At 42.3% G+C, this 18,582-nt stretch overlaps 1 protein-coding gene across 1 annotated transcript in view; it reads left to right on the top strand.

Moving 5' to 3' along the window:
- Nucleotides 1-18,582, top strand: part of atp2b2 (ATPase plasma membrane Ca2+ transporting 2) — a 71,744-nt gene that overhangs the window by 17,426 nt on the left and 35,736 nt on the right. The window contains exon 2 of the mRNA XM_071203264.1: nt 15,631-15,831. Coding sequence (XP_071059365.1) covers nt 15,631-15,831 — 201 coding nt within the window. The remainder of the gene's footprint in view (nt 1-15,630; nt 15,832-18,582) is intronic.

The raw sequence follows: 18,582 nt of genomic DNA on the forward strand, positions 1-18,582 counted from the left end.
AACAACTTCACGGCGTATACTGCCACCTGAAGTCCCCGGGCGGAAGCCCCCGGAGTTGGGGACTGGCTTCTGAGTAAATCGCCAAAACGCCGACACCTCCTCATCACTTCACCGCTCCCATGTTTTCTTTTGTGTTGCCATAAGTTAGTCTCTCTCCGTTGGTGCGCTGGGCTAATGCTAAAGCTAATAATGCTAATGTGAGTAAAATAAGGAAATCTGCGGATAGATTATCTTGTATCACAGTTCATCTACAACAGGGGTGGGCAAACGAGTTTGAAAATGAGTTTTATTATTTTTATTATAATTATTATTATTTGACAGACGGGCCGGGACAGTAGCAGATCGGTGAAAAAATATTTAGCTGTCCACTTCTCATTATACACTCGGCACTCAATGTTGACTTTTCTTTTCTTTGGTCCACTCATTGTTACAGATGCAGATTCAAAGGTGAATTAGGTTCAAAGGTGAATTATTGCGTCATCGTTTGCGTCATGATGTAACCGTTTACGTGCCTTCTTATGACCCACACAGCGTTTTACGTCGCTGATTTTCTCCACAACACCGCTCACAACAACATCAATAGAGGATTGCGTCGGGTAGTTTTTAATTATACGAAGCCAGATTAAATTAAAGAACTACTTCTCCAACCTTATACCTTTCTCCAGAGTGCCGTGGTGCATTGTTTATTAATGTGGTTCAGCTGCATTACCGCCCACTGCAGTGCTGCTCGTCTACCGGAGTTTATTCTCCCGTTAACTCGCGGCAGCGGCCGCTGTAAAGTTGTCATTGTCTGACTGTCACACAAGCAGCTGATAAATATTCCCCATCCCCATAAGTGAATGTGTTTTAGTCTCAAAGCTGTTTGGCATCACAACGCTGTTATGAAAGTTTCTCTGGCATTCTACAGGTGATGTTAGCTAATCTGACTATCTTGACTACTTGTTGCTATCATATTGTGGCATAAGCCGTTTTCTACACGCATATTTTACCGGCGTAGTTTTCATTATGATTTTACTTGTGATGGCCACATGATATAGCCCATGTATTGATTCCATCCGATAGTTGCAATAATACAAAACAAAAGGAAAACGTCTGCCTCTTCACAATGGTCAATAACAGTGAACGGATGGTTATTAAAGTAAGGTAAAATAAACAGAATCACATAAAGCCTGTTACTGTTGCCTGACTTTATATAAGTGTTTTTATAAGTGTGTGGTCGCGTTCTAGTCACTTTGCTCAGCGCTACTGCTTGTTACAACTTGTATTCGCCGATCTTGCTGGGTTGCCGGGCCAGCTGAGAGAATAGACCAGACTCCAGCTGAGAGAATAGACCAGACTCCAGCTGAGAGAATAGACCAGACTCCAGCAAAGGTAAATTGTGTCTAGAGTGCGCCATCTAGTGGGATAAACTGAAATGCCGGGTATTGCAGGAAAAAGGCAAAATGAATGCGGTCTTTACTATAATTTGGACAATTTTTTTACCAATATTCGGCGGGCCGGATTCAAAAGCTCAACGGGCCGTATATGGCCCGCGGGCCTTAGTTTGCCCATGTCTGATCTACAATATGATACTGGGCTGCAAAAACCCACCATAATAGGTTGTAGTATGGTGTCACACGCATATGAACATACACACATAGAGTACACTATAAGGGAAAGACATGGTGTCAGAAATTACTCAGTGTCACTTTCCAGTCCATTACCTTTCAGATGGGGCTCTCTGTAGGGGAATGAACAATAGATCTATTTGTTTTCGTGTGACCCTGCATCTCCACATGAAAAGAGAAAATGTATTTTCTCATCTGTTTACATACAGTGCAGTATTATCTGCTCGCCTGTTTTGCTTCACTGAAGACATGTCAAATCAACTCGTCCTCTCAGAGAGATCCTGCCTCCTGACATGCCCTCGTGCGCTCTCAATCCTCGTGGTTGTGAAGTGTCAGAGAATCAGAGCGTGCAAAACCACATAGTGATCTGAGCAAAGAGACTGATCATTTGATAAATAAAGAAAACACCAAATAAGAAAGTGCTAAAACAAAACTTAAAGAAACCCTGCCTGAACACAAGACACCTTTTGACTGCCGTTTCAAACTCTGCACTCACATCAGTCCCCTGATGTTTCCCCCCCCCCAAGACATCAAGCCCAATTGCATTTAAGTGTGAAAAAGGATTTGTTTCTCTAATTAGGTCTTCATTCAGCATTGGGTGGAACTGCTGGGTGTGGCCCCCTTCCGAGGAATCGGTTGTTCAAATGTCATATTTCCGACTATTGTCTTAAAATGAAGATTAGATGAAATAATAATAATGCATTTTATTTATATAGCGCTTTTCACAACTCAAAGACGCTTTACAGTATGAGGGAGGGTAGACAAACAAGGACAGGCAAACAAGTAAGTAAAAAATAAAAAGGCAGTCAAGAGGAAGTTGATTGAGAGGGGGGGGGGCTTATGGGTATAGACAGAGTTGAAAAGATGTGTTTTGAGGCGGGACTGAAAGACTGTGAGGGACTCAGAGTCACGGAGATCTTGGGGGAGGGAATTCCAGAGCCTAGGAGCTGCCACTGAGAAGGCCCTGTCCCCAAAGCTGCAGAGTGTGGATGTGGGAATGGATAGGAGTCCGGCTGCGGTGGATCTGAGGGACCGTGGGGGTTGATAAGGAGTGAGAAGGTTTGTGAGATAAGGGTGGGCCAGATGGTGGAGTGCTTTGTAGGTGAGGACCAGCATTTTGTAGTTGATGCAATGGGAGACAGGAAGCCAGTGGAGGTCTTTGAGGACTGGGGTGATGTGATGCCATGATTTGGTATGCGTGAGGAGACGTGCAGCTGCATTTTGAACCCGTTGGAGTCTGTTGAGGGATGTAGTGCTGATGCCGTAAAGAAGTGAGTTGCAGTAGTCAAGGCGGGAGGAAATGAAGGCATGGATTAGTTGTTCGGCTGCGGGGCGGGTGAGAGAGGGTAGGATTTTTTGCAATATTGCGGAGGTGGAAAAATGAGGTTTTGACTGTTTGGCGGATGTGAGGTTCGAGGGAGAGGGTGGGGTCAAAGATTACGCCAAGGTTGCGTGCCTGATTGGAGAGGGAAACAATGGTGCCATCGATGGTGAGTGTTATGTTGGTGACCTTGCTGAGGGTGGATTTGGAGCCGATTAGGAGGAGTTCTGTTTTGTTTCTGTTCAGTTTGAGGAGGTTATGTTGCATCCAAGTTTTAATAGCTGTCAGACAGGAATCGATGTGGGTAAGGGGTGGGTTATGGAGGGATTTGGTGCTGAGGTAGATCTGAGTGTCATCAGCATAGCAGTGGAAGTCCAGGTTGAAGTGGAAATGCGTCTTCATCCTATTCTCTGATCCACTGGATTTTCTTTAGACCTCGATTACCTTGGAAACTGAATTCAAAGCAAAGGTTTATGTGGCATTGTCATTACAAGACATTTAACTCTGGTTTCAGTTTGTTCCTACTCCTCTTACATAGAATGCTATGCACAGCTTGTCCACCTTAAAAGGTCTTTCCAACTTAAGTGAGCCTGGGCTAAAGTTGTTGGAGCTAACCACCATCACTTTAGTACAGTAATGGCGCGTTTCCACTTCAGCGGGTAGCTCGCTTTAAGCGTGCCGAGCCGTGCGGGGCCCGTTTTTGGTTGTGTTTCCACTTGGCCTAGTACCGGCTAGCGGGTCCTAATTCACAGTTTTTCTGTCCCCATAAAATCGTGGTTCTAGGGCCAGGAACAACCAGGCTGAGTCGGGCTGAGTATGCTAAACTAGAGAGAGAATCGCTGGCAAGGGGGCTACAACTACAACAAGATGAACATATTTGACCGTGATTTAATTGTAATACACCTTTCAAAATGATGCCGAAGTAACAACATACTGATACCGGTTAGTAAAAACCATGAATTAATGCTTTGACAAGTCTGCAGACAGACGGCAGGCGAAAAACCCTTTTAAAATGCGTGTTTTCTAAATGGAGCTTGGCTAAGCTAACGTTATATATGCTCCGACCGTCCACACTCACAACAACGGCCTATACAGACATAAATAAACCAGCGACTGTATTCGCCATGACACAGGCAGTGTGTGGTTTGTACTTGTTTAACTTTTGTCTAGTTTCTGAACAAATATGAAGAGCTGTGAGCTCTGAGTGCTAAGAGCTAACGGCTGTGTTGTTTTTCTGGGGCTCTCATTGAAGATGACGTCACAGCTCTGCCTACACTGCGTTACTATCGTAACTACCCCAGTTCCTAAACTGTAATGGAAGCGCAGCATTAAAGTGAGCCGGGCCTAATAAGGCCTAACCAAACCGAGCGAGGCCTGCAGTGGAAACGCGCCATAAGTGGCAAGTCAATGGACCTTGGCTTCGGTCTTGTTCACCAACATCTAGCCTAACATTTGCTCCCACTGTGCTGCTATGCTAACAGATAGATCGCTAGTTCTCTATCTCATCCATACATTCACTATCACCCTGTACACAAGTCTTACCTAATTACTTTATATATAGATAGAAGACATCACAACCCAAACGGAAAATGTAAACCAAAACATTGTTGACGGCCCCCTGGTGGCCAGCTGCAGTATTGGTCCGAAACCTTCCCCCTCCATGTTAGCGGATAGCACATGGCCCAAACTAAAGGGTCATTGCACACTACAAATGTCTTTCCAAAATATGGTTTATTTCCTTTTCCATTGTTCTTCTCATGCTGATGTATTTTCAAGTGTTGCTCTTTCTTTGATACATTCAGATCTTAATAGTTATTTAATGCTATAAGGTAAGGGACGTCATGATTGACAACTTTGATTGACAGCTGCTTTGATTGTACAGGAGAGTTGATTGTATTTTTCTTTGTATGTCATTTACTTACACATATCATTAAATAAGTACATTCATTTCTTAATGTGATCCTTAAGAAGATATTTTTTACGATATTCTGCCTTTGTACACACAGTAACAATCCTCCAGTGGCGAACCGTGTCTATCACAACTGGACCTTCTGTAGACACACACACCCCCCGCCACCGCCCCTCCCCCCCTCCGCGGCATTATAATGTCCGTCTTTTCACTGAATTGTCGTCTTGAAAAGGGTACTCACAACAATTCCGCAACAACTTCATCTTCACCTGTTGCACTTGTCATTTCAACGTTAGAAACAATAAAACGGCATTAATTGCTTCGTCGCATTCATCTAGAATAGATCAGAGGCAATGCTGGTAGATCGCGAGTCATTCATAAAAAAAAAAATCCAGCTCCGTTAAAATAGACAAAACAGGTTTTGATCCCTCCTCCCTTGGCCTCCCTGCCACTTAATTCAGGAGTTTACTTGATTGACAGAAAAAGCGACTAGTGGTGCACGATAATTATATTAGGAATTATGACGTCATCCCGATAAACCCATAAAAGTATTAATAACCCCGATAATATACAATATATTTTTTGGGTAAAAAAAAAAAAAAAATACTGCGGTGTGGGTGGATTGGGATGAGGGGCGCTTGTTTTTCCCTCGGCTCCTCCCGTTTTGCCAGTACTGTGGTATTAGTGGTTTAGGAAGAGGGGAGTTTTTCACAAATCCAGCGCTCCCTAACTCATGCCTGGCTGTGACGTAAATGGTGTGCGGCCGTGAAGCCAGGACAGTAAACAAACATGTCGTCGGTCTATTTCAAAGTTTCAGAGATAGATAGTTCGCTTGCTATTTGTATTAACAAATGCAATGCAGAAGTTCCACGAGGAGGGAAAAAGGCAACGAGCTATAATACTGCCAACCTGATTAGTCACCTGAAACATCGCCATCGCGACGATGGTGTGTTAAAAGCGTAAGAAGACGCCTGCGCTGCTAAACTAGCGGCGAATCCAAAGCCAGCTGCAAAGGCACCAGGGCTTTTACCTATCGACGAGGCTTTTGAAAAAGGCAAGAAGTTTGCCAGAGACGACCCCAGGGTTAGTTTTGTTCATAGTAGTAATGCTCATGTCATTTGCTCACTACTAGTCTTTTTTTTACCACCAGGTGTGCAAAAACTACAGGTACATTTAATATATATATATATATATTATTATCGGTTATCGGTATCGGTCTTGAGAAGCAGGAAGTTATCGGTATCGGTTTCAAAAAACCAATATCCTGCATCCCTAAAAGCGACCTGTCTGTTAACCCAGAATGCAAAGCGATACAAAATCAGTCAAGTGCCGGGAAAACATTCACATTCAAAGGTTATTTGCCTTATTTGTAAAGCAAGCGTCGCTCTGCCAAAGAAAGGTAATGTGGAGAGGCATTATCGGAGTGTTCACAAGGCATATGACAGTGACTTCCCTCTGAGTAGCGAGTTGAGAAAGAGAAAGGTCATGTATTATTGCTACACAAACATTATCTCGCAGTCTTAGTGTCGCCAACTCGTTTCTAACATGCAAAAAGACACAAAAATTCGTCTATGGTCGGTGTATTTTCGACCTGTATCTCTCTCCCCTGTCTGTGTGCGAGGGGGCGGGGCAGTTTACACACATGCAGCTGCTACATGCAGCAACACACGGCTGGGATGGCGGAGAGAAGCGCTCCACGGTGTGGTTAAATGTTACCCGTCTGGAGGTGGACAATGCTCTTTGCCAAGAGAGTTTAGCATGTGAGGGCGGTAACACGAGCAATTTGTCTAAACATTTAGCAAAAGTGCACCACATTCAGACGGAGAAATGCACCGGGTTCGACTGTCTTTCTAGTTGCTCTGTAGCCCCATCCACGACTAACGTTTCCACGTCAGGTGTTATGTATGCTAGCAGCAACACACGGAGTTATCTACATTATACAAACATGGGTTAATGATTAGAGGTAACTGAGTTACTCTTTATTTTGTTAAAGTTTCAGCTATTCTGTTTACAGTTCTGTCATCAGATTATTTAATACGATTTGTTAAAACATTGTTGTTTCTTTTGATGTGAAATATTATTTATTTAAGTTAAATAAAAAGCCATGTTAATTTTGTTCACAATTTGTTAATTTAATAATATATGTATTTTTGAATCAAGTATTCATCTTTATTGTCTTCATTGTTAGTTTCCACATGCCTAAAACAACCTCAAGCTAAATCTAAAAGTTGATGGCTAAATAAGAGCATTTGAGAAATTGTGCAAGGCATACAGTAATAGTCCGAATAGTCGATTAATCGTTTCATTAATCGATAGATTAATCGATTATCAAATTAGTCGTTTGTTGCAGCCCTATTGTAGTTATCCCAGGTATAAATAAAACGTGTTATTCAGCAACCCTTGCAATTTGGGATTTTATTTTTGGTTGGTAGACCTCGGTGAGCTTGTCATTTCAAAAGTAGCTCACCAGCCAAAAAAGTGTGGGCACCCCTGATCTAGATCTTCTGTCTCGAGCCAGTTAACTAGCGGGCCTTCTAGAGTACCCTGGAACCGAGGGGAACTCTGAAAGAATATGATCATTGGCTACAAATCAATATATGATAGGTTGATCATACATCCCTGAAACTGGCCCTCCCGCTGTACTTCTCGGAGACTTCAACCTCCAGACAGGGAAGATAGACGAACTAACATCTCTGTTAACCGCCTTTGCTTTCTCACTGTCTCTATCCCCACCAACTCATAAAGCTGGCAATGTCCTTGATCTCATATTCTCAAGGAACTGCACTACTTCTAACTTCTCGGTAAACCCGCTCCACACATCCGATCACTTCTTCATTTCATTCTCTCTACCCCTTTCCAAACATAACAAACTAATCTCTTCTCATCTTGCACCTGTCCGCTGTAACCTTCGTTCCCTCTCCCCCTCTACCTTTGCCTCATCGGTGCTCTCAGCCCTCCCTTCCTCTGACTCGTTCCAACTCCTGCCTCCAAACTCTGCTGCAGAAACTCTCCTCTCTACTCTCTCATCCTCTCTGGACTCTCTCTGTCCTCTCACATCTCGGCAGGCTCGTCAGTCCCCTCCTGCTCCCTGGCTAAATGACGCACTGCGTGCTAATAGAACCGTCCTTCGGGCAGCAGAGCGGAAACGGTGGAAATCCAAACACCGTGACGACCTCCTAACCTATCAGGCTCTCCTCTCCTCTTTCTCTGCTTCGATCTCTCAGGCAAAAAGCACTTTCTTTCAAGATAAGATCCAATCTTCCTATTCCAATCCCAAAAAACTATTTTCCATCTTCTCCACCCTCTTGGACCCTCCCAAAGCCCCTTCCCCCTCCTCCCTTCTGTCAAGCGACTTTGTTAACCACTTTGAAAAAAAGGTTGACGATATTCGCTCTTCTTTTTCTGACTCACCTTTACTCACCGCTGGATCACCAGACCCTCCTTTCACTCACACACTAACCTCCTTTTCCCCTCTCTCTCCAAGTGAGGTTCTTACCCTCATTACCTCTGCCCGCCCTACCACCTGTCCTCTGGACCCTATCCCCTCAAACCTCCTTCAGACTATCGCTCCTGATATTCTACTGTTTCTCACCCATTTCATCAACACTTCTCTAACTTCTGGTCACTTTCCAAACAGTCTCAAGGAGGCAAGAGTAAACCCTCTCCTAAAGAAACCCACTCTCAACCCGTCTGATGTTATGAACTACAGGCCTGTCTCTCTCCTCCCGTTCCTGTCTAAAACACTTGAACGCGCTGTCTTTAGACAACTCTCCTGTTATCTCCATCAGAACAACCTTCTGGATCCGCACCAGTCTGGTTTCAAGGCAGGTCACTGATGCGGGTCGGGTCGCGGGTATTGCATAATAAATATATTAAAATAATAATAATTTAGTTTAATGTTTAAAATTCTCAGACCTCTCCCCCGCGGGACCGCCCATAATCATAACCTCTGCAGCGCATCAATCTGCTGCTGTGCGCGCCACATTCGAAATGGCTGAGGTGAAGCTCTCTAGCGGAGAATACAGCATTTTTAATAACACTTCCTCAAGAGCGAAATCCAACGTCTGGGAGGCTTTTGGTGTCATCCTAGATGGAGAAAATAACCAACATCCCACGCTTTTTGAGACAAATATGCAACTGCGTGTGTTAATAATTGCACGTTTTCACTGCTCATATATATGCGGGGTCGGGTTGCGGATCTAATTGGCAATATGTGCGGGTAGCGGGGCGAGTTCGGTATTGCACGTCGCGGGGCGGGAGCGGGTCTTGAAAATCAGACCCGTGCAGGACTCTGGTCCGAGTCCGACCCTTGTCAATTAACTACAGGGGTCCCTCAGGGCTCTGTTCTTGGTCCCCTCCTCTTCTCCCTGTACACAAACTCGCTCGGATCAGTCATTAGCCCGCATGGTTTTTCATACCACTGCTACGCTGATGACACCCAATTAATTCTGTCCTTTCCCCGCTCAGAGACCCAGGTCGTCGCACGCATCTCTGCTTGTCTAGCTGACATCTCTCAGTGGATGTCTGCTCATCACCTCAAGCTCAACCTTGACAAGACTGAACTGCTTTTCCTTCCGGGAAAAGATTGTCCCACTCTTGACCTGACAATCAACATCGGCATCTCTGTTGTTCTTGTCACCTCACGCCTAGACTACTGCAACTCCCTCCTGGCTGGTCTACCTGCATGTGCCATCCGACCTCTGCAGCTCATCCAGAATGCAGCGGCTCGTCTGGTCTTCAACCTTCCTAAATTCTCCCACACCACGCCGCTCCTCCGCTCCCTTCACTGGCTTCCGGTAACTGCTAGAATCCACTTCAAGACATTGGTACTTGCGTACCATGCTGCGAATGGATCTGGCCCTTCCTACATCCAGGACATGGTTAAACTGTACACCCCAGCACGTGCACTACTCTCTGCATCAGCCAAACGACTCGCTGCACCCTCGCTGCGAGGGGGACCCAAGTTCCCATCAGCAAAAACATGTGGGTTTGCTATCCTGGCTCCAAAATGGTGGAATGAGCTCCCCATTGACATCAGGACAGCAGAAAGCCTGCACATCTTCCGGCGCAGACTGAAAACTCATCTCTTTCGACTCCACTTCGAGCGATAGAACTATTAACAAAGAACTGCTAACAGAGCACTTATATACTAATAAAGGACTGGCTTATCTATAGCCAGTTGAGTAGCACTTGAAATGTTTGGCTCTATGAAACCTGATGTACTTATATGATTCTGTTTTCTTCAAGGTTGTGTCTTCCTGGTCGAATGTACTTATTGTAAGTCGCTTTGGATAAAAGCGTCAGCTAAATGCAATGTAATGTAATGTTGATCAAACTGTCAGTCCAAAGGTACGCTCTCATTCAGTGCAACGGCCAGGGCATTCTAGCAAGGATGTAGAATACCTTGGTTGAAGGATATTCTACCCAGAGACCCAGAACAAGATCTGATTGGTTGCTTTCTTACACAAAACCACTGAAATGCGTAGTGCATGGTCCGAGAAGGACAAACAAATCAACGTAACACTGTAATATTACAGATCAACAACACAGATACGATTCTCATTTATTCATTTTATATACATTTTATTTATATAATTAAATCGATTTTGTGTTTGTTTTATCTGAGTGTTCCAGGGTATTCTCTGAATACCTTGAAGGCCCTGACGGTTCGCCACTGCAATCCTCTCTTTATGGCATAAAATTGTGTCATAACTATGGAGGTCATTCTCAAGGACACTGTGACACATTTCTCCATCACTCCATCTTCTAATAAGAGCATGATAATTATCTACCTTTTAGCCGCTGATGGGTTATTATTCATAGTTACTCTACATCCAGCCCACTCTTTTTCTCTCACTCTCTTGTGCTCTGAGTCACACTTCAACCACTCTGTCTTCCCTCTTCATTCCCCCTCTGTTACACGTTGAAGCTATTGATTTGCTGCAGAAAAAGGCATCAATATTTTTTCGTCGTTATGATGATGATGATCATCATCATCCTCGGAGAACCCTGTTGCCATGGTGACTTGTTTTGGTCAATGTGACACACAGTTTTATGAGTGGGGGGGGGGGGGGGGGAACAAAGTTCAGATAGACAAGCAGGGAGATGTTGAACCAAACGGTGCGGGGGTCGGGGGCAGATACTGCTGGGTCCAAGTCAGGCATATAAGAGCGTTGTCCAATCCATTATATATATATATTTTTTTTTATATTATTTGTTTGCCGCTCCACTCCACAAGCTTATCTTGAAAGGACATTTAGAGGTCATCTCGCCATTTAATTCTTGTCTTTGTTGAAACGTACAGTACATCCCTCTGAACAGACACACACATGCACATGCATGCTCTTGAACACAGAACACACACTTACTTACATATGCACACATTCTCCGAGGTTCAGAGTTGCGGGTATTTCCACTCAACGAGTGGGTTGCATAGTGTTTCCATGGAGATCTATTTTTAGCCGCAAAAAAAAAAGGACCAACTGTTAAAATATGCCATCATGTTCCCTGACTGAAAAAAAATCCCATTTCCTCTCCTGCAGAAAGAATGGCTTGAAGTTTGAGTTTTTCCCAGTCTATGAAACAGGATGCTAGGTAGGTGTCATTTGTCAAAGCAGAACCCTGCTGTGTTTAGAAGATCAGTGCATTAGCAGACATGCAAACAGTGAAGAAGAGGAGGAGAGAAATTTTAGATTTGATGGTCATTGAATTTAAATACAATCTGTAAACCCTTGGTCGCATATAATGTTTCTGAAGTCTTTTAGTGCAACTTATAATTCTGATAGAGTGTTATAAATGTGATTCTGTTTTTCCACTGTTTTTCCAGAGGCTTTCATCGATTAAGAAAAGAGTCCTAAGTTGAACCCTAAGTCTAATCCTTGTATTTTTAATGACATAGTATCTTATCATGATTACATTAGTGATGTGCCTATGCCAGACTTTATGGTCAGGTTTCTAAATTGATCTTAGAGTAGAGAGGCTCATTACAGAGTCACAGAAGTAAAGGCAGCTCTGCAGCTTCTCTGCCCTGCTCCCAGGCAGCCAGAGAAGCCCATATTGATTAATTATGCTGCAGTCATGTCCTTTTCATGATTAATACCATACTTATATTTCTGTAGCTATGTAGCGATGTGATGCTCACAGTCAAGTATGACCAAATGGGTTTTATTATTAAGAATGCCTGCTTAATTAGCTTAATCAGTGTAAGTGACTGAAACTGAGTGATTTGGTGGAATGCAACCAAAACCATAAACAAGATTCAAACTATCATGCATTTCTGGTACAATAAATGGCTTTGTTTAATCTGCTGAGTCACCAGCATGCCCACTATTTATTGTAAGTCAATAAGCTGACAATCTTAAAAAGACTTCAAACTAATGACGAGAGGGCATCATCTCTTATTTTAGTTTCTATACTCTTGGTCGACTTTCCAAAAACTATTCAAAAATAACTTCATATAGAAAATTACCCGCTAAACAGCAACAAGAGTGCGTTGTTTCTTATTCCCCTTTATTCTTTATGTATATCTCGTATAAAGTGTGTTCGGGCTCCATTATTTGCTGATGGACTGTAGCACACAGACTCCTTAGCAATCACCCTTCATCCTGTGTGAGGTTGTTGTGACTCATCTGTGTATCACCACTGCTCCTCTGCCCTCTCACTGCCTCCTCAAAATCCCCTGCCAGAGCAGTTAGGTGGGCTGACAGTATTTAGCCTACAATATTTCATAATCTGGCAAATGAATCTTAAGCAGCGTTGCAATCAGCTATCCAGGAAGGAATGATAATATAGCAGAGGATTTTGCAGCAAGCAATGAGTATTTAATGATTAAGGACATTGATTACAGCATAGCTTACATCTCAAGGGCGTTTAAGGAGTTGAAGCATTTAACAAGGCTAGATGTCATGCTGAACTGATGAACTGATGCACCACCAACACTCAGAGGAGCCTATCACATGGCAGACACAGTGAAGAGTATGCAGTATGTTGTATTTTAATGTAAAGAATGTGAAGAATGGTGCATTTACATTTTATAACTACGTAGAAATACAGAGTAGACTATTTGATTTTATTATGTGCATTAGGTATTGGTAGAAATATGAGGGAAAGTTCAATTTGATGTGCACATGACCTATATAAAAAGAAAAAGCGGGGTCTACAATATGGATATGTATAAAAGATGTGTTCTCTGCGGTGGAGATTGCATTTAACTGTGTGTGCGTGAATCTAACCAACTGGAACTGGTTAAAGCCCGATTATATGACCTCTCGTTTTACCGTGTAATAGTGCAAGCAACTGCTGACATGCTTATCCAGCCTTATTACACACACACACACACACACACACACACACACACACACACACACACACACACACACACACACACACACACACACACACACACTCAAAGCACGTGCAGGCAGTCACGACTCACAGAGCCGTACACACACACACACACACACATGCATGGACACACAGACATGTTTGTATGTGATGTGAGGCAGGGTGCTGTGGAGATCAATGGGATAGCATGCTAGGTCCTCTCGCAGAGACAGTTAAAAGAGAATGGATAATGAGGCTATTTATAGACTGATCTATTTGTAACCAGGGCATTCTCCTACGTAGGAGCAGGTAGTTGTTCACTTTTCTGCATGCCCTCCTTCTCTCCTTCTCCCTCTCAGTTGCTCCAGCTCCCTTATTCAAGCAAGGGAATGTAAACTCTTTACTCTCCTGCTTTTCACACGACCACTCTGTCATTCCCTTTTTTGCTCTTTCTCCGACATGGGATGCATATTGAACATCAGTTATTCTCTGCATCCTGGGAGACCCGGTGATGCACCATGCATGACATAATACTGGAGTAATGTCTGTGGTTGTGAGAGAGAGCGACACAGACACTGGATACACACACTGTGAACACACACACTGTGTGCGCTCAGCTACCAGATAATGGTACTGCACTAAAAGAGCAGCCAGAGAATATGTGAATAGCACACATTTGCATTGTTGTTAGCAGGCTGCAAATATATTTTTTAAGGTTTGATTTAGTTAAAAGTTCAGAGTTTCTGTATAAATATCATTATTGTACAAATATTAATATTCGGGATGCTCCGATCGATCGATATCGGCCGATATTCACTATCTACCGATCGATCGGTGCTCTATAAAGGCCGATCGTGAGAGCTGATCACATGCCGTAAAATACATGAGATTTTTCTCTGTGCGCGGCAAAACAAGCTCGCCAAAATGGCTTCACCAATCTGGCATTATTTTAAGGTGTCCGAAAATGACAATAAAATAGCGGTATGCAACGTGTGTGAAGCAGAAATCCTGCAGCTCCACCCGCCGTGTCGGACCGGTGAGCGGAGCAAAACACTCACTAAGAGTTAGACCTAACACACTTAGCTATTTTATCTACGTCTGGAACAAGCTAAACTAGTTATAAATATATGTATTCTTCACTGTCAGATCACTCATTACTGGATCAGTGAGCTGCATGAGACGATACTGACAAGCTGTCAGGAGAGAGGGAGAGAGAGCTAGTTATGTTGGTCGTTGTTTGTGGAAGAGCCAGTGAATGAGCCCCATTAACTGAGTTTTAAACATCACTTTAAATGGAAGATCCCCATAGGCACCGCCCACTCGATCGGATCGGCGATCGGTATCGGCTGATACTGATTCCGGCGATCGGCCCCAAAATTGCAATGACTTTGTAATGTGATACCTAACCCTAAAAATGGAGGCAACTAAAGATGTACAGACTATTTGCGGAGTATTATCAAGTGTATTGATACAAAAGTGAAAAAGTGTTTTGACTGTTCATCATGAAACCTAAACCTCTGAGATTATGAATCACATATATGACTATATTCTGAGATGTTATAGATGAAATGTTTCATCGGTCAATCAAAAACTAAATCGGTAATAATCAATACTATTTTGCAGCTTTGAAAATGTGATTGAATATATGAATGTGTCAATATGAAGAACAGAAGTAGAGTAGTCCATATTTAACATAACATTTGTAATATTCACAGAACATATTCTTCTATGATTCTTATTCATCCACATTGAAAGCTTACATAATGCATCATTAAAACAAGTCAAATCAAAGATAATTGCATGCAAGCTTCTCAATTCATTGGTGTTAATGCTATTTGGATAACAAAGTTGAACGATTGCTCTTGCCAAAGCATTCCCTCTGATGTAACAGACCCTTTCGCCATATTATTTCAGCTACTGCACGAGCATTATTTTCTTGACAGCATTCTAAATGTAAAATGTCCCTCAGGCAATGAAGGTTTTTCAGATAAAAGAGCCAGAGATATTTATGTGCAATAGTTCATGGAGTATGAGGAGGTGGATGAGGTCAAGGCCCTGATCTGCTGAGCAGAATGATATAAGGAACGCAGAGTCCAGGCCCATCATGTTGCAAACTGGAAATTACAGATGGTGTGTGTGTGCTGTGAGAGCGAAAATGATAAAAGAAAGGCAGAGAGAAAAAAAGATCCATTACAAAGCTTAATACAAAACTATACAAAATCTAAAAATGTTCAGAAAGACGGCAATTATATCCGCAGTTTTTAGCTTTGCAGTTAAACTGATATTTCTTTGCGTTTGGATAAAAATGGCTATTATATATATTGTTTTATTCTAATGTAAAATAAATGCAGATTGCTGTAGTGTTAACCCTTAATATGTAAAACATTAAACTTGTCTGTTAGAACATCCGACACACTTTGATGATAATTGATCAACACATCTCTAACTCCTTCTCCCTCTCTCTGTCTCAGGTCTCGCAGGTGACCAAACTGACCTGGACAAGAGGAAAGAAATCTATGGTAAAAACGTGATACCTCCAAAGAAGCCAAAAACCTTCCTGCAGCTGGTATGGGAGGCCCTGCAGGACGTCACCCTCATCATCCTGGAGATCGCTGCCCTGATCTCCCTGGGACTCTCCTTCTACCACCCCCCCGGAGACAGCAGCGGAGAATGTGAGTTTAGTGACTTTAAAGGTCCCCTATTATACTGTTTTTCATCCATATATTATAGGTTTCAGTCATATACAAAACAAGTCTCTGAAGTGTTTGGCTCCAAATACCAAACAGATCACCCATTGCAGCATCCCATAATCCCCTCTGTTTCAGCCCTGTTTCAAAAGTGCTGATTCTCTGTCTGTTACTTTAGATGAAAATAAGGAGAGAGATATTTGGTTAAAAAGAACACAATAGTGCTCTAGGAGGAGATTCAGGTGATACCTTGGTTGGTGATTGGCTAATGGTTACACAAGCCAATAAATTGTTATGACATCATAAAGTGGCCACAATCTGATCAGCTCATTTTCAGTTAGGTTTTTATAGAAATGGATCAGGACAAAAAGTGAGAGAATATTTTTTCCTGAAACTTTCAGAATCTCTTTACACAGAGGGGACACATGGTTATGTATAAAAGACGTGACAAAGTGGATTTTGCATAATAGGTGACCTTTAAATTCTGTCTTGTCATTTGTTTGGAGGTCTTTAGATTAGCACAAACACACACACTTCTACAGGCACTCACTTCCCCACACACTTTTTAATTGCTGAGGCAGGTCGTACTTTTTGACCTGCCTCATGAGATCAAGCTTGCTCGTGAGTGTGCGTGCACAATATGAACGTGTTAAATGTGTGCACGAGAGGTACCGGGAAGGTTACTGAAGCGTTGAGTAGAGAAATAACCTTGAGCTCCCTGAGCTCATACATCAGCACTGTGAGCCGTGAAACAGGAAATGAAGACAGAGATCATAACGAGGTGCTGAGTCAGCAACATCACTCATTGCTCAAAGCATTATCACAGTAATGGAATTCAGTTAGCCTGCCAAAGGGACCAGTCATCATTTTAAGGGTTTTAAAGTGTTATGAAGGTAGAAAGATGAAAAGGTAACCGTCTCACTTGCATGGGTAGTTAATCAAATCATTGTTTAGTTAATAACATGTTTTAGTTGGTTGGTTAGGATTAAGTCAGGGTTAATGAGAGAGACAATTATTTATTCAGTCAGCCAAAAACTCCAGTCATAAAATGATTGGTAATTTGATCGCACCTTTCTGTTCATTTGATTATTTTCTTTGCATATTTTGAGCAGCATTGCTTTATGAGTGAGCTCTCCAAATAAAGGAGAGCCTGGCCTGAGGAATCTTTATGCTAATAGCTGCGTCCATCTGGAGGAACGTAATCAAGCTTCTCTTTAACTTTAGGCAAAAAAGGTGCCGATATACAAGTCTCATTTTCGTCTGATATGAATTGATGAATCTGATCAGCACATAAACCCCTGCTGATATGAATAGACGTGAATTCAGATAGAAATAAATGCTTTCCACTTCAAAAACACGTCATTCAGATAAACAACGAATGGCTGTGTGCCAGTGTATAGCAGAGCAGCGATGGACAGTGCATATGAGAGAAAAACCAAAATTATAATCTTAGCGTTAAATATAATGACTATACTGTAGATATAAAACATAGATAATAAAGAAAACATTTGTCTGTCTCGCTGTGGATAGATTTTCCTACTGTGATAGCATTGCAATCATGCAAGATTAAGTCATGAAACTACATGGTTTGAACTTTGAAGTTGAGATCAAATTGAAGGCTGAATTGGCCCTGGGTGCAAAGGGGTAGGATGTGCCCCCCCCCCCCCCCCCATCCTGATATATGTGAAAAGAAAATATCCCACGCGACACTCATTAATGCTTTAAGGATTTGTTTATTTATAGGTCAAAACAAGCTCAACAGTCCAAAAATCGAAGGTGGTGGGATGACTTAATTCTCATTTACATATGAAACAGCCTGGCTGCAGTTGAATGAGGATGCTCTTAATTGCGTCTGTATCAAAGACACAACGTGAATCTAAACAAATCCATGAGAAAGAAAATACCGTAAGTAGACTCAGATTCCAATATGGTTGTGCCTTTAGCCTATAGTCAGTCATATATAAACTTACTGGCCAGGTCAGCATTGCAAATGAGATTCTCTCTCAATGCTTTTATCTGGTTAAAAAAAATAAAAAAATTACATCCCACCCAGTTGTGAACGTTTCTCCATCGCTGCACTAGCTATTATATGTCCTGCTTTGGGCTTAAATGTTGCCCAGTTGTGTCACTTCAGCACCATGGACAGCTGCAAATGTGCTGCATAGTTGTGTGTCTTTCAATGAGAGATACAAGAAAACAGTTTGTGCACACATGTACGTGTTTATATACTAATGTTCATAAAAAGCTTTTTTAACAATCTTTTTTGTCTTCACAAGATAGTAAAATGACTTCACTTATCACATCAATGCCAACCTTACGTTGCATAATCTTTATGGAGAAAGTGAACTAATCAGTAGCTATTTTTTTCTGACACTGTACAAACTAGAAAAGAAAAAAAGTGCAATTAAATGCATTCAATGAACAATACTTAGTCATTTACATTAAATGTTAATATTTTTTAGATAACAATATCATTATTATATGTCCTAGAAATGTCTCCCTTTGTGCTCAACCTACATGAATGTCTGAGTACATGTGTGCAGTGCTACTGGCGGTCTAACATGTGCCGGCGTGTGCAGTAAATCCACTACATGAACATATTGATTGGAATCCCTTTGTCGTGCAACAGAAAGCCCAAATTACTTCTTTGAGTCTAGTTCTTGCTTGATTCAGATCCTTCATTATGTAATGCCTAAAATATGGGGGCTTTCTGTTCTTTTGTTATCTGCAATTGCT

This window comes from Pseudochaenichthys georgianus, chromosome 5 (assembly GCF_902827115.2).
Source record: "Pseudochaenichthys georgianus chromosome 5, fPseGeo1.2, whole genome shotgun sequence".
NCBI lineage: Eukaryota > Metazoa > Chordata > Actinopteri > Perciformes > Channichthyidae > Pseudochaenichthys > Pseudochaenichthys georgianus.